Source organism: Stenella coeruleoalba (genome assembly GCF_951394435.1).
Source record: "Stenella coeruleoalba genome assembly, chromosome: 19".
NCBI classification, from domain to species: Eukaryota; Metazoa; Chordata; class Mammalia; order Artiodactyla; family Delphinidae; genus Stenella; species Stenella coeruleoalba.
Genome location: NC_137165.1, coordinates 16,224,403 through 16,240,869, shown reverse-complemented (window position 1 = coordinate 16,240,869; position 16,467 = coordinate 16,224,403). Strand labels below are relative to the sequence as shown.

The 16,467-nt window shown below is 53.1% G+C and overlaps 2 protein-coding genes across 3 annotated transcripts in view; one reads left to right on the top strand and one right to left on the bottom strand.

Moving 5' to 3' along the window:
- Positions 1-7,157, top strand: part of SUPT6H (SPT6 homolog, histone chaperone and transcription elongation factor) — a 31,722-nt gene extending 24,565 nt beyond the window's left edge. For both annotated transcript variants that reach the window (XM_079903639.1, XM_079903640.1), the window contains 9 exons: positions 898-1,093; positions 1,494-1,732; positions 2,288-2,401; positions 2,574-2,698; positions 4,433-4,545; positions 4,947-5,024; positions 5,121-5,287; positions 5,758-5,945; positions 6,206-7,157. In XM_079903639.1, coding sequence (XP_079759765.1) covers positions 898-1,093; positions 1,494-1,732; positions 2,288-2,401; positions 2,574-2,698; positions 4,433-4,545; positions 4,947-5,024; positions 5,121-5,287; positions 5,758-5,945; positions 6,206-6,392 — 1,407 coding nt within the window. In that variant the 3' untranslated portion in view covers positions 6,393-7,157. The remainder of the gene's footprint in view (positions 1-897; positions 1,094-1,493; positions 1,733-2,287; positions 2,402-2,573; positions 2,699-4,432; positions 4,546-4,946; positions 5,025-5,120; positions 5,288-5,757; positions 5,946-6,205) is intronic.
- An 809-nt stretch (positions 7,158-7,966) lies between these two features.
- PROCA1 (protein interacting with cyclin A1) lies at positions 7,967-16,032 on the bottom strand. The gene is given in 6 exon segments (XM_079905263.1): positions 7,967-9,123; positions 9,127-9,283; positions 9,563-9,698; positions 11,834-11,920; positions 15,644-15,662; positions 15,666-16,032. Coding segments are annotated over 6 exon segments (1,212 nt in total). The 5' UTR covers positions 15,732-16,032; the 3' UTR covers positions 7,967-8,376.
- Between the last annotated feature and the right edge of the window lie 435 nt (positions 16,033-16,467).

Sequence of the window (16,467 nt, the reverse complement as noted above, 5' to 3'; positions counted from 1 at the left end):
GTTTGTTTGTTTTTACAAATTTAAGGTTGGTAGTAACCCTGCATCAAGCAAGTCTATCAGTACCATTTTCCCAACAGCATTTGATCACTTCGTGTCTCTGTGTCACATTTATGTGTGGTAATTCTCACAGTATTTCAAACTTTTTCATTATATTTGTTAGGGTGATTTGTGACCAGTAGTCTTTGATGTTAGTCTTACAAAAAGATTAGGACTCACTAAAGGCTCAGGTGATGGTTAACATTTTTAAGCAATAAAGTATTTTTTAACGAAGGTATGTACATTTTTTAAAACATAATAGTGTTGCACCCTTAGTAGACTATAGTGTGAACATAACTTTTATATGTACCGGGAAACTAAAAAATTCTTGTGACTCACTTTATTGTGATATCTGCTTTATTGCGGTGGTCTGGAACTGAGCCTGCAATATCTCCAAGGTATGCCTGTAAATGAAGCTAGGGAGATTTTCAGAAGGAGAGCCATGCAGATGACTGGGTTTTGTCACTCTTTAGACAGAAGGGCTCAAATCAGGGGTAAAGTACAGAAAATAGCTACTACTTTGCTTTCCCTCCAGAAAGGGCAGCCAGACTTGGATCACATCCTAGCAGCAATAATTAGGCAGCTTTATGAGAAAAAGGGAATATTACCAGTGACAGAATATGTCCCAGGAGGCTTCAGTTGGTTTTTCTGCCTAGAGTGGGAGGCATCAGTACAGAGCACAGACTATAGTCTGCAGACGAAACTGAACTCTGAACTCCTGCTAATCTGCCACTCAGTAGCTGGCTGGCTTTGGGCAGTCACTCCACCTTTCTGCCTGGACTTTGCTTTTCTCACATGTAAAATAGGGCATCGGGCTAGACCATCTTTGTCCCTTCCAGCTCAAATGTTCTGTGGATCTAGGTGGGAATGACTGTTCACTGCCGCATCATGAAGATTGACATCGAGAAGTTTAGTGCAGACCTGACCTGCCGCACCTCAGACCTCATGGATAGGAACAACGAGTGGAAACTGCCCAAGGACACCTACTATGACTTTGACGCTGAAGCAGCAGACCACAAGCAGGAAGAGGACATGAAACGGAAGCAGCAGCGGACCAGTGAGTGTGCCCATGACCATGCCTGTGCACCCCAAGTCCTGGCAGCTCTCCCTCTGCAGGATGCACTGCTGACTGCTCAGCTTCCCAGTGGGAGTGAGTGCTCAGCTCTGAGGTGCTGAGACCCAGAGGCATCATGAAAGGGAGCCATTGGCAGGGCTGGAAGCTGGGGTCTTCTTGGGTCACATTTTCTTTGCTAATGCACTGTGACTCTTAAAGCTTCATTCTCTCAGCACCCAGGGGCCCAGGTTAACATATCGTTCGTATCAGAGAATCCAGGCCCAGAGAGGGTGAAAGAGTCTCAGAATTCAGTAGTGGGTCAGAGATTAAGCCATGGCCTGTCCCATTGATGTTGGCTCCCAGTCCCATCACCTGATCTATACTTTTTTCCTGCTCTCTTCAGCATATATCAAGCGAGTGATTGCACACCCGTCCTTCCATAATATAAATTTTAAGCAAGCAGAAAAAATGATGGAGACCATGGACCAGGGTGACGTGATCATCCGACCGAGCAGCAAGGGTGAAAATCACCTGACAGTGACCTGGAAGGTCAGTGACGGCATATACCAGCACGTGGATGTGCGGGAAGAGGGCAAGGAAAATGCCTTCAGCCTGGGAGCCACCCTGTGGATCAACAGTGAGGTGAGAGGCAGCCCCTGCCTGCACTAGCATCCCCACTCCTGCTTCCAGAAACAAACCACTTTCACCTTAGTTACTGGTATGCATTGTATTTTAGCTACACAGAGCAACAAAACAGGAGGTTGGTTATGAAATGAGTAATTTGATATCAGTTTTGTATATTTTGCACTTCTTTCCCTGTTCTCCAGATTTTAAAATAGACTAGAGAACCGCTGGAGGAAGAGGAGAAAATACACATGCAAGCGCTTCGTGCACGACACACACACACCAAATTTCTTTGTCCTGTTTTCAGTGGAGAGAAATTTTATGAAGCCCCCTATTGTTCCCAAGCACTAAGGGAGAACTAAAGTTATGAATTAAAGGATTTTGTGCCTTGTAAGCTAATAAATCTGGGCATGACTCAGACAGATGGATAAATTGAGGGGACTTTGCAGCAGAGTGAGGCTGCAGCAGGGCTGGGAAGTTCCTCCCCTCCAGTGGGTTCTCTTCCAAGTGGATTTGATGAAAGGCTGAATCTCAGCTCTGGATATGACAGTCGGGGCCTTTTTCTTCCCACAGGAATTTGAAGACTTGGATGAGATTGTTGCCCGCTATGTTCAGCCTATGGCATCCTTTGCCCGGGACCTTCTGAACCACAAGTATTATCAGGACTGCAGTGGTGGGGACCGTAAGGTGAGCCCAGGGCCCTGCAAGGGATGACACCTCCCAGTCACTTACGGATGTATGGTTTCCCTTCAGTGTAGGGGATGCTCAGCTGGTGAAGGAGGTGTACATCATGTGTGAGCCAGACATTGTGTACCAAGCATGCTGCTATCCCAACCTCTCCCCCTCATTCTACCCCCAGAAATTAGAGGAGCTGCTCATCAAAACTAAGAAGGAGAAGCCCACCTTCATTCCCTATTTCATCTGTGCCTGCAAGGAACTGCCCGGCAAGTTCCTACTGGGATACCAGCCCCGGGGTAAACCCAGGTGAGCACTGGTGCTGAGAAGGTGCTGCCACTGGGGTCCACAGATAGGCTAGCAGGCCCCCAAACAGTACTCTCTCTGGTTCTGCTTGACTGCCTTTCTCCTCTTATCTGTTCAGAGTGGAGGTGGAGGTTGGAGGTGGGGAAAGAGGGTGATGATTTAGAGGCAAAAGGCAGACTGAATAAGAAAGGTTCTTTAATCAACCCTGTGAAAAGGAGTTCCCTTCACCTCTTCTCCCTCCCAGAGAGTGATAGAAATTACCAGACACTCTCTCCACCTGACTGGCAAAGATGGGGGCCAACACACTGGTCACTCCTTCCACTCTCTGCTTCACCCTCACCAGGGCTTTTCAGCACACGGTGGCTCACTGTTGCTGTGGTGAGCCTGTGCTGAACGGGGATAGGTCAGGAAAGCATCTCTTCCAGTCACCAACCTGCTCCGCTCCCTTCTGTGTATGACTGACAGGCTGGCCTTCCTAGGTATTCCTCTATCCCAAAGGAGTCCCTCCTTTGTTCACCCTGCATCAGACAAAGTCTGATTTCCTTAGGCCTGCTTTCTTTGTGTCCCTTACCCAGACTGATAGCCATACTAGCCTTCTCTACTCCCCCATCCTCCCTTTGGTCCTTGGCCACAGCTTGTGCCTTTCTGCTCTTAGTCCTGTACTGCTCGCACATGATGCACAGTGTGGGCTCTATTAGGAGCGGCTCAGAGGCCAGAGGACAAGAAGCTCTAGACTCTGGACCCTGCACCATCGTGGGCATTTCTGGAATATTGTGCTTGTTTCTGAGAAGCCTTTTCTGACTCACCAGCATGCTTCCAGAAGATGGCAGCCAGGGCCATGTGGCGGTTGGAAACTATCCCATGAGCAACAGTTGAACAAACAGGGGACTTTAACCAGGAGCAGAGGCAACATGATAGCGTCCCTTGGAAAGGGGTACAAACTCCTTGTGGTGCAGAATGAACAGCAGTTGGGTAGAAGATCTAGGAAGCAGGTTTCAGCTTAATATGAGTCAGCACATTGCCGTACTTATTAGCGTTGACTGTTGGCTGTTGACAGCTGTCCTTTATTGAGCACAACCTGTTTTAAGTGTTGTGATAAGTGCTTTATGTGTTGTCTCATTTATTCCTCATACCCACGCTATAGGTTTAAGTGCTGTTATCCTCATTTTACAAATGAGGCCGAGATTCAGGTTTAGTAACTTGGTACAAAGCCATATAGGTGATGAGTGACAGAGACAAAACTGGAACAAGGACTGGGTCTGAACCCAGAGCCCATCCTCTGATCCACTCTCTGCTCTGGCAAAGTGTTAAATAAGGGCAGACCAACCACCGTCAAGAAGCACTTCCAGATTCCGGCTCGTGGGGAGCTGTGCTTTGCTGCCCTGGGAGGCCCCTCCCAACCCTGACACTCTGTGATCTCAGTAACCCTCACCTGCAGTGTGCTGCCAACATACTGCAGCGCAGGACGGTGGCCCAGCCCCCAGCAAGGCTTCTTCCGGCAGCCTGAACATAGCACACCAGGGGCTGCTGACTCCTGGCGTTGCCTGGACTCTGCTGTGCCCTCCTCACCTCACCCAGAGTGCAGCCTCCTTTTACAGGGTCAGGGACTGGCTCTTTTATCTCTCCTTTCCCCCAGCACCCAGTGTGGCTACTTCACATGGTGGAAATCTGCTCTGGCCGCTCTCTTACAGCTGGCCACAAGTGGTATCTGATGCACGTTTCCTCCCAAAATCCCAGGATAGAATATGTAACAGTGACTCCAGAAGGATTCCGGTACCGGGGCCAAATCTTCCCGACTGTGAATGGCCTTTTCAGATGGTTTAAGGATCATTATCAGGATCCTGTACCAGGTGAGTTCTACTCTCTCTGACTTGTGGAGTGTGGTTGAGGGACACCTAAGTGCTGAGTCAAGATAATCACTAGCCTTCTACAGGAGGGGCTGGGGCCTAGGCTGTCATTGTAGTTCTCTTAATTCCTATTCCATCTTCCACTTTGCCTGTACAGCTTCCCTATTTTTTTTTAATTTATGTATTTATTTGGCCACACCACGTGGCTTGTGGGATATTAGTTCCCCGACCAGGGGTTGAACCCATGCCCTCAGCAGTGAGAGTGCAGAGTCCTAACCACTGGACTGCCAGGGAATCCCCCCAGCTTCCCTTCTTTCCACCCACCTCAGTACCTCTCCCAGCCCCCCAGTTGTAAAACCAGAAGTAGGTTTCTGGTGAGACATAATTTGGGCCATTTCTTACAGGCATCACCCCCAGTAGCAGCAGCAGGACCCGGACACCTGCCTCTATCAATGCTACCCCAGCCAATATCAACCTTGCAGGTAAGGAGCTCGTGCTGGGGACTGGGGGTAAGAGGGATGGAGCTAGAAGGACTGTCACCTCTAACATGCCCATCTCCCACCTCTGTGTGCTTACAGATCTGACACGGGCTGTGAACGCCCTGCCCCAGAACATGACCTCACAGGTGTTCAGTGCCATTGCTGCCGTGACAGGACAAGGCCAGAACCCTAATGCCACCCCGGCGCAGTGGGCCTCCAGCCAGTATGGCTATGGCGGCAGTGGAGGGGGCAGCAGCGCTTACCACGTACGTGGCTTGGGGAGGAGGCTCCCTGCAGAGGGTGGGGAAGGGTGAAAGGGAACGGTCATCCTTTACCAGCCTGTGTCCATAGACTGGCCTCTGCAGTGCCCACCACGAGGGCCTTCCTAAGGAGAGGATGCTACCACAGCATTAGGAACTGTCTCCAGCAGATGTTCCTTTTTCTCAGGCCCATTTAAGGGGAACGGGAATGAGAGAAGTTCTGACCTTTCCAGAGTCTTTTGGGATCTTTAGAATCCTCAAGCCTCTAGCAACCTCAAGTGGTCAAGGGTGCACTGTGTTGTTGTGCCAGGTCCCATCGTGTTGGCCTGCCTCTGCTGCTCAGAACCACACACTGCTCAGGAGAGGGTCAGCTGGAAGGCTCTGGATGGAGCCCAAATTTTCAGCTTGCCAGAAATTCACAGAAAAACCAAATAAGCACAAAACCCGTCCCGATTCAACTGTTCACCTTTCTCCAGGTGTTCCCGACGCCAGCCCAGCAGCCGGTGGCCACGCCACTAATGACCCCCAGCTACTCCTACACAACCCCAAGCCAGCCCATCACCACACCACAGTACCACCAGCTACAGGCCAGCACCACCCCTCAGTCTGCCCAGCCCCAGCCCCAGCCCTCCTCCAGCTCCCGGCAACGGCAGCAGCAGCCAAAGTAAGTATACAGATGGTGGCACAGAACAGGTTATTAGTAGAGGGAGGTGCTCTGGATCTTCTGACAGCCATGGCCCAGGTGATGTCCCCAGGAGGACTACTTTCTGGGAGAAGAGGGAAGAACACAGTGTGGCAGCAGGCCATGGCTGCTGTCCATAGAGGCGAGGTCCATTTCTGCAAGAATGGATGCTCACCAGTGATTGCTGGGAAGGCTTTCTTCTAGAGAGTCCCAGTCTCAAAGGCCCTTGTTCTCCCTCCCAGGTCCAACAGCCATGCAGCCATCGACTGGGGGAAGATGGCGGAACAGTGGCTGCAGGAGAAGGAGGCAGAACGGCGGAAACAGAAGCAGCGGCTGACACCTCGGCCCTCCCCCAGCCCTATGATCGAAAGCACCCCCATGTCTATTGCTGGCGACGCCACCCCACTCCTGGACGAGATGGATCGGTAGGGGGCCTGCTCCTAGGACTCTGGTTACCTCTGAGGCTGGGAGAGGCCTGGCTGCCCATTGCCTCACTCCTTGCCCCTCCTTTTCTGTCCATAAAGTGGAGTGAATTGACGTTCTCTTTGGTGGTCAGCCTGGATGGGTGACAGTCTGGATGACCTTGCGCACTTGAGCTCAGTGTACGCTAGGCAACAATACTCCCACTCCAGGTCCTCACCGACCACCTGTCCTGGGACCAGGCTGGGAAGGGAGTGTGGCAGGGAGGAAGAAGAGGAAGAAGAAAATGAGAGTGGAACAGTTTTGTATTCTACTCCCTACAAGCCATTTTGAGCTGCTGCTCTCACCTGACTCTGGGCTGTGACGGAGCACCAGCTCAGCACGTGAGTCTCCCCCAGCTCTCGTGGGGAGATGAATGCTATTTATTCAGTTTGGGACAGGAGAGAGGAGGGAAGGTATTTCTGACCGATACCAACAGCTTGGGTGGCTATCAAAGCAGGATCACAAGGGACGTAGGGGAGCAGTGCTAACCTGCCCAGCCCCACCTGGCTGCCCCTACCCCCTGCTGCCACGCTTCCTGCCCGTCATTTGAATAAACAGTGTTTCTACAGAGCACTTGGCAAAGCCTCTCTCCAAGTCTCCAGCTCTTGAGGGGGAGCTTTCAAAGCAGTGTTTGGAGCTCTGAGGGCTCCCTTGACTCCCTCTTCCAGGCCATCAGAGAGGCAGGGACTTAGAGAGGAGCAGGTGGCTTCTGTACCATGTTGCCTAGGGTCACATCCCTGTTCCACTTCCCAGCCCTGTGACCTTGAGCGAGTTCCTGTTGTCTCTAAGCCAGCTTTCTTATCTGTAAAATGGAGATGATGATACCTAGCTCAGCAGGGCAGCTGTGAGGACTAAGAAAGAATGTGTGAAGTGCTAAGTCCAGTGCCTGGGACCTCATCAGGCCTCAGGAAATGTTAGCAGCTGCTATTACACTCACACACAGCCACCCCATCCACTGTGCCTTCTAGTCTTTTCTGGCACATGGGAGAAAGGCCACAAGTCAATCTGGGTGTCTCCACTTGAACCCTGCACCTCTCTCTCCCCTTTTTGCCGGCTGGGCCTTGGTCTCTGACAGTACCTCCACGTGAGTCAAGTGTATCTCCCCCAGGATGGGCCCCCCACTCACCTGGTCCCACACACACACAGCCCTGACGAAGAGAGCTGACTAGTCGCTTCCCCCAGCCCCATTGCCTCTTTTGTTCTGGACTGATCTCCCTGTGTTTCTTCACTAGGGCTTCACCTCAGAGCTTTGCCTGTCAGCTCTGGGAAAGCAAAGCTTTCCCCCTTCCTTTCCTCTGCTTGGGGCTCAGCAGAGAAGTCAGAAAAGGCCACTGCTGCCCAAACTTGGAGAGCTTCCCGCCTTGCTTTCCTTCATTCAAGATCCCTTTGGCTGTTTGTTGGCAAGAGTTGGGGGAAGGGGCTGGCCTTCTGACAGGAATTCAGCACAAAAGGCCTAGAAGGGCCTAGCAGGAGCAGGGCCACACCAGCTGGGAAGGTTCATCATGTTCCTTTTGATGCCACCAGCACCTGCCCCAGGGCCACTTAGAGTAGGGAAAGGCCAGGCAAGGCAGCACAGAGTGGGTTAAAAGGTTCAATTTATTAGTGGTATCACTGCACACAATGCCTATCACCAAGTGGATTTTGCACAGACCTGTCTCCCAGTAGACAGGAAGCCGCCTTCCCACCCAGAGGTGCTCTTCTCCTGCCCTGGACCTAAGATGTTACAGAGAAACGGGCTGTGCCCCTTCCCTGCCCTCCCACCTGCCTTCTCTGGGCTTCCTCTTGAAAGACGGATTGCCCTTCAGAAACACCTGCAGCTCCTTAGCCCCTTGGCTCCAGTTATGCCCAGACGCTGCCCCCCCCCCCGAAATAGCCAGGTTGGAGGGAGAGAGAAGCAGGGGGTCAGCTACAGGTTTGATCGTATTTATTCTTCGCCCTGGTCGCCCTGGCCTCAACTGAGATTGGGGTTTGATGCTGGGGGATATTTCCTCATGTTGACCTTCTTGACTGGTGAGGTCTTCATCCTGGGCTTCATGGCCTGGACCCCGTTCTTCTCTCTCTTCCTGGGTGATAAAGACTCCACAATATCCTTACTGGAGGGTTCCTCCCGCCCAGGGTCATTGTAACTGTCCAGATCTCGCCAGCTGTCTGGGCTGGACTCTGACATCCTGGCCAACTCTCTTGGGCTTAACGATTGGCTTAAGTCTGAAGGTGATTCTGATTTAACTGGGCTTTTCTTCTTAGTCAACTTGCCCTTCTTGACTTTTTTCTTCACCTTTGCTTTTTCATCCGTCTCCTCCTCCTTGTCTTTCTCTTTTCCCTTTTTCTTCTTTATCTTCTTGATCATCTTATTGCCCTGGGACTTCCCTGTGGGGCTTTCGGAACGCCAGATGGTGATGGGAGTTGCTAAGTCAGGGGTACCTGTGACCATGCCCATACCTGTGTTGGTGAGGAGGGCAGGGGGCCCCACCTGGGTCGGGATGGGAGGCTTGCTTTCTTCCTCCTCCTCCTCCTCCTCCTCCTCCTCCTTCTCTTCCTTTTCTTGGTTTAGGTCATCTGCCCCGCACTCACGGTGGATGGGATGGTGGATCACTGCCACAGAGACAGGCCTGTAGCTTTTGCACCCGGGGGAGAGGAGAACAGGGAAAGATGGTTGACGGAGTGTGGGGGCCAGTGACCCCCATCGGCCCGCCGGCACTCACCAGCCACACCAGAACCGCTCCACACACTCTCCCTCTGGGATGAGCTCAAAGCATGGGCACTGGATGATGTTGAAACAGGCCGAGTCCACATCTTGGGAGCAGGTTAGGTCCACATCTCCGGAACTGCTATATGTCTTCTCTGAGCAGTCCTTCAGCCTGCCACACAGGGGACTCAGGCTGGCTCCCCTGCCTCCACGACTCCCCAGGGGCCCAGAGCAAGAAGCCTGAGGGACAGCAGGCTTGCACTGGGTTCAGCCCAGTCTGCCAAAAGACCTCCCCGTGGCTCCTGGAACACAAGCCAGGTTTACAGAAGCTGGGGCCGGGCTGGCAGCACCAGGTCAGAGCTGAAGCAGGGAACCACAGTGAAAATTTTGGATCTGGCTCTACCCAGGAGTCTCTCTGGGCTGTGGGTCTCCCAAGGAGGAGGGCCCTTACCTAGAATCACAGTCACAGTGGCTGATACAGTGCAGGTGCACGTCGTGGTGGCCATAGTCAGAGGTGAAGGGATGGATGATGTGCCCGGTGCACTTTCTGTGTTTCCAGCAGCACCTGTCAGTGTCCTTGAATTCACCTGACAGGGTAGGAGTCTGGGGTGAGAGTGGGTCGTACTGCGCAGCAGCAGCAACATACCTGGATCTCCCTTCCCACAGCTCAATATAAAGGCTTCACCAGGTTCACCTGCTGCCACCATCGTCCCTCCCTCCCCCAGAGCTGTTTCTTTTTTTTTTTTTTTTTTGGCCGCACCATGCAGCTTGTGGGAGCTCAGTTCCCCCAACAAGGGATTGAACCTGGGCCCCGACAGTGAAAGTGCCAAGTCCTAACCATTGGACCGCCAGGATTCCCCCCACAGCTGCTTCTACTGCTGAGTAGTAACAACTCAGCCCAGCGCTCTCCTCTCCCCAGTCCACTGCGTGTGACTCTGCCTGCCCCTCGCAGACTCCCAGGACAGTGTCTCACCAAGTCCCCCTTGCTGTCCTGTGACACCTGCCTCTTCCCCTCCCCTGCCTTCTGTGGGAGCCTACCTTCCTTCCCAGGGCCCTCTGCTGACTCCTGCCTGCCCCTCACCCTGTGCTCGGAGTTGTCAGCTACCCCACTGCACAGAGTACCTGGGTAAGGGAGGGCCCTCTTGCCATGGCAGACGGGAGCACCACTTCAGAGTCCCCAGCAGTTAAACCTGGCAGCAGCAGCATCCTCAGTTCCTACGCCTGCCCCACACAGGCCCAGGAGGCCAGTGTCCGACCGCTCACAGCCTCTGAAGCCACTCCATCCCCAGGGCCTGCTGCAGCATGACAGCTCAAGCCTGGAGGGGAGCTAGGCCTGAGCCTCCAGTGCGTCATGTTCCTTGGCTGCTCCCGCTGACTCTTCCCTTTCCCTCCTTCTCTCTTCTCCCTCTGACACCTTTCTCACTCTCACTTCTCTCCCCTTTCCCAAGCTCACTCTTGATTCTTTCCCTTCTCTTTACTCATCAAGTTCCCATTCCCCATCCATTCTCTCTCCCCAGTCTTAGAGCCACAGACTCAAAACAGTCCACCGCTTGTAGGCGACACAGATACCGTGTCCCAGGGCACAGGGGAGAAGCTGCTGGGGAGAGGCCTGGGGATTAGGGGAAAGGCCTGAAGAAAGGTTCCTACCTCTTTTGCTCAGCTGAATGCAAGCCCTGTGCACACACTGGTGTCTCCCAGCCTCCACCCTCACTGCCTCACCTCTGACCCTGCCTAAGGCCCCAGTCTACCAATGGCTCTCCCCTTGGGCCACCATCTAAAACAAGCCCAGGAAGTGATTCCCTGTGCCGAGAGGACAAGGCACCTTCCTGGAGGTTCCCCCTGAACTCCAGCTCCGCCCGCTCCCAGAGGAGGAAGGGGGCTCTGGAGAAAGGGGGCGGGCACTCCCAAGTTCCAGGCCAGCCCAGCTTGGGGTGCTATGGCTGGCTAACTCCCTCCAAACAGGCCAGGAGGACTGTGCCTTTATCCAGCCACTACAAGGGGTAGAACTGGGGCAAGACCTCATACTGGCCACCAGCTAGTAGCTAATCAGGCTGGGGGTGTGTTACTCCAAGTGGCCTTAAAGTTCTTGAGAGATGAGACAGCAGCTTGGTCTGAGCCTTCCCTACATTCTTCCTCCCCTTCCCTCCCCCGCCACCAGGCTCTGGGGGGCCTGAGTCCCCCATACACCCCAGATCCACTTAGTGGCCTCCCTTTCTGCTTCCTTTCCTCCCATGCCCTTTCTCCATCTCAGGGAAATAAGAGGCAGGGGGAGTAAGAGTCCTGCACCACCACCTCGGGCTTTCTCCAGCACGGCTGAACTGGAGCAAAGGGCAGCAGGGTGGCAACTGCTCTGAACTTGTAGTCAGGCCTGGGTCCAAGTCTAGCTGGGTGACCTAGGGCAAGTTACTTTACTTCTCTGAGCCTTCATTTCCTTACTCACAAAATGGGGATGACGGTAATACCTATTTTGCAGGGTTGTTGGGAGGACTCAGTTTACATGTGTCAAAGATATTGGTGCACCATACATAAAGTGCCATACAAAGGAAAGGGGTGATTGTGGCTTCCAGGAAGGGGTGGCCCTCTCTGTCTGGCACAAGGAGGGGTCTCAGGGTAGGGCAGCTGGGTGACCCCTTCAGGACCAAACACTTCCCTCCCTCCTGCCTACCACCAGGTGAGGGGTGGTGGGGACCCCTGGGGCCAGAGATCCCCCAGACAGACCCACCTTCAGAGGAGAAGGTAGATGCGTCAGTGCTGGACGCTACACCAGCCAGCAGATGTCCTCTCTCCCAGCTGGGTAACCTGTTTCTATCTGAGAGAGTACAGAGAGGTAACAGCAGCCCCCCTCCCCATACCATTCATTCAAAAAACATTTCCTGAGAAGCTCCAGGTGCAGTCCCCAGAAGATGCAGAGATTAAAAGAACGACACAACAGTCCCTGCTGTCAAGGGGCTGGGGGAGGGCATGAGGAGGGGAGAGGCAGGAGAGGTCTGTGGAACAGTGCATGACAGTAGTGTGCGGCAGACACTGATAGGGAGGGAAATGGTGGGGACAAAGGCCTGTGGGAGGACAGAACAAGGACACCTACTGAGATGGGGATGGGGTGACCTTCTTGGAAGAAGCATAATAGGAGCTGAATCTGGAGTCATGAATAGGAGTGAGCCAGAGTCTAGGCAAGAAGGGACGGTTCCAGGAATTGTCCCAGGGTGTTCCCAAAGACAACTCCAACCGGCAGCAGCTCCATCAGCAACCACAGGGTAGACTCTGCCGCTTCCTTTTTCTGCCACTTAGCTTTGTCCTTTGGGGTACTGGAGCTGAATCCTGCTTAAGGAAGGTAGCTGACTGCTTGGGGACTTCAGCTGGGCTTTCAGTGGCACTCGGTCATCCTTCTACTGGTCCCTGGTGAGCTCCTTCTGTTTTCCACAGCACAGGAAGTACTCAAAATTAATGGAATGAATGAATGAAACTCCAAGCACTTTCCTGGAAACTCCTACCCTGCTTCTGTTCCTCTCAGCACAAAATTTCACCAGCATTATCTATGGCTGTCCCCACCCTCATCAACTTCCAGCCTGGGGAAGTGGCCCTCCTTCCTCCTGCCCAAGCACCTGAACTCTAGGTCCCAGCCAGAATTCTCGCCTTCTGCCTCTTTAGTGTTTGGGGTTTTTTTCCTCCCTACAGGTTATGAACATCTTCAAACAAAACACTCTATGAACTCTGTTTCTCACTCTGCCACTGCATATCCCACCCCTCTTCCTTTTCAATCCAAGTTTATTCACTCCCTCATTTAACGGATGTATTAGCTTTACTAGGCACCAGTGAAGGAAGCCTAGTCCCTACTTTAGTGAGCTCAGAGTCTCTACCTCTCTCTTCTACTCCAGCCACCTACAGCATGGCAGCCATCCCAGCCCCTCTAGCAGAATAGCCCAGGCAAAGGCCACCAGTGATCTAATAGCCAAACCCAGTGGCCTTCTTTTAGTCTCATCTCATTTGACCCTGTTGACCAATCTCTTTCTTCTGCAAACTGTTCCTTTGGCTCCCATGACAGACGCCTCTCATCTCTCTTCCTTCCCAGCTTTTTAGTTCTTTCCTAACTCCTTTGCTGTCCCCTGTTTCTCTGCTGTACCCCTTAAATTGGTGATTACCAAGGTTCTGTCTTTGGTCTCCTTCTCAGAAGAAGCTACAGGCTTGTCTTGGATAATGTTATCCACTTCCATGGTTTCAACATCCACTAATAAAATGACATAAATCTGGGTCTCCAATTCAGACTGCTTTCCTGAGCATGTAGCCAATGTCCTCTTGGACATTCCCAAAACATCAAACCAGCATGTCCCATATGAACCCACCATCTTCTCCCTACCCTTCATGAACCACCTCCTCTTGTATCTTCCATTTCAGAGAGCAACAGACACCTCAGCTAGAAATCTAGGGATCATTCCTTCCCTCACTTCTCACCAACCTGATGACCAAGTCTTGCCATGCCTACCTGCCCCCATATCTGCCTCTGTCTTGGTTTAGACCTTCATTATCTCTGACCAAGACAGCTGGAGTAACCTTCTGCCTGGCCTCCTTGACTTCTGTCTCACTACCCATATCCAGCCCTCACAATGCAGCCAAACCGGTTCAGCACATTCCTCCTCTTTAATAGCATTCCACTGCCTTCAGGATGAGGTAAGAACTCCTTATCAGGACAGAACTGGTCCCCAGGACCCAGGCCCTTGTTCTTCAGTTATAAGTTCCTCTTGTCCATCCATCCCTCTTCCCACCCCTCCCTTTTCCATTCCTTCTCTCCTGCCTCCCACTCCCCAGGAACACCTGCTCATCTTGGAAAGAACAATGCTATCCAAGTAGAATGGGTCACACTTCTCTTTTGCCCCTTTACCCTACGCCAATGTACTTCATGTGTTTATAGCAACTTGAGAAAAAGGCCTATATTTAATCCACCTCTGTATCTATAGATCCTGGAACATGGAAAGTGCTCAGTAAATGTTGGTTGATTGAATGAACACATGAGTAGAAGAGAATAAAGCCCCTACTGGAGCCACAAAGAAGCTATGGCATTGGAGATTCTGCTCAGGGTTCAAACCTGGGGACTTTTCTAGGGAAGGAGAATTGACCTTGGATGAGCATCTTCCTAATATCAGGCACTGTGCTGGGCTTTATTTCGGGGCGGGGGGGGTGCTTTTAAAATATGCCTTTGATTTTAAATCCTCACCAAAGCCCATTTTATGGATGGGGACAGAGACTTACAGTAAGTAACCTGTCCAAAGACACAAGTTAACAGATGACAGAGGTAGGATTCAAATCCTGTTTTCCTGGCTCCATAGTCTATGCTCTTTCAGCCTGTCTACTTATGGTCCTATCCAAAACCTGCCCTGCCAGCTATCACTTACCATTACGCCGGCTTTTCAACTCTAATATAGCCAATTCCTCACCCTCTGGTTTTACTCAGTCCTGACTCCACAGCCTCCCATATCCAGCCTGGACCCTAAGGTCAGGCCAGAGGAGTGCGAGCCAGAGTCAGGATTCAAACTCTGCTTGCTCTCTCCAGTCACCATGGAAGAGGCTTATATGCAGGGTCCACTGACTAACTCCCCTGACACCCCCAAGAAGCCCTGACAATTACAGTTCTGCCAAGGGGAGGGATTTAATAACTCTCCTCAGATCTTCAGTCGGAGTTTCCGACTGAAGCAGAGTCCAGAGCTCCTCAGCAGAAGTGATTGAAGTTGGACACAGGGGCGACTTCATAATGAATGAGAGTGATAGCTTAAAAGGAAGAGGGAGGCTTGTGGTCTCTTTCTCAGTAGGGCATTATTCTGGGCGCAGGGGCCTAACTCAAAACTCACAGGTGATGCTCATTTGTACAGAATCCTCCCAGTCTGGAGAGCTGAGGCGCTCCCCCCGACCTTGCGGCACAAGGGGTAGGGTTTCAGGTGGGGTACCCGGGCAGCAGAACTGGGGAAGGAGGGAGAGAGGGAGGAAGGAAGGGAGTAACCAAGGAAGGGAAGGAGGAAAGAGGACGGAGCAAGGCAGGGCAGCTCCCGTTTCCTTGGAAATGCCTCCCTGGCCCCGCCCACATCTGGAGGCGATTGTGATGTCACCTGTGGAACTTCCAGCCTTTTTCCTGCCCCAGAGTCAATGAAACCTCCCGCCCCGGCCCCGGCGACTAGTTGGCCGCTGGACCATGGGCTCCAGCCAAGCCCCGCACTTCTTGGGCAGCGGCTTGGGCCCCCGGTGCGGCACAGCAATGCCTTCCAGCCTTACAGCCAGAGGCCTCAGCTCTGGCTTCAACCGGACCACCCCAACTGAACGCGCAGGCGGTTCTCTAGGTCCTCAGAACCCCAGTCCTCAATCATTGGTCCATGTCTCGACGTGAGCCCACCCCCAGATCCTAACTCCGCCCCAGCCAGTCCTTGACCCCGCCTCCTTCGTCGGGCTCTCTCAGGTTCCACATCCACCTTGGGTTCTCAAGCCAGCCCCCATGCCACGCCCCCAGCTGGAAGCCCTCCCCTAATCTGCTGCCACGTCCCCTCCTTACCGGTGCTGCTGTCGTCCCATCAGGTGGCATTGTCCTCAGTTTTTTCCTTAGTCCACCTTTCAGTCCTCAGTGTCGTCCTAACCGACATATCTCTCAGCCTAGTTCTTCGTCTCTACAAGACTCTTCCTCGCAGAAGTCCAACCCTGAACCTCAGCTTGGCCGAGTCCAACGTAAACCCCAATCTCAGCTTCGCCCCAGTCCAGCCCTTAACTCCGCCTCGTGCTTGCCCAGTCTCCCGCCTCCCTCCGCTCTAGGCGTTGTCTTAGCCCAAGTCTGAGCTTCCGCTGCGCTCTTCATCCGGGTCCTCCCAGTTCATTCCGGGCCTCTCCCTCTTTGTTCCATTTTAACCTTAGCACCTCCCCGTTATCTCAGGTCTAAACTTTAGCTCGGCCGCTGAGGCCCAGCCCTCAATCCCATCCCTAGTTCCTCTCCAGATCTGCTCCAGGTTTAGTCCTACCCCCAGACCCTAGCCCCGCCCCTAACCCCGTTCTTAGCCCCGCCCCAGCCATTCTCGCAAACTCCGGGCCCCTCCCAATCCTTCGGAACCCAGCAGCTGCCCTTAGCCCCGCCCCCAATCTACACTCGGGCCCCTGCCCGCTTGCCTAGGGAGCTACTCCCACTAAACTCCAACCAGCCATCCTGGCTCTTCCAAGGTCCCTCCTTCCCTGGCGGGAGGCCGGGCTCGCTCTCGCTCTCTCCCCGTCCGCAGGCCCCTCCACTGGAGCCCAGCTAATGAAGACGTGATGTCGGCTCGCAGCCCCCCCCGTGCGGCGCCCACCCACAGCGCCCCCTCCTAGCCCCCATGGGGCACCCTGTATTGAGAC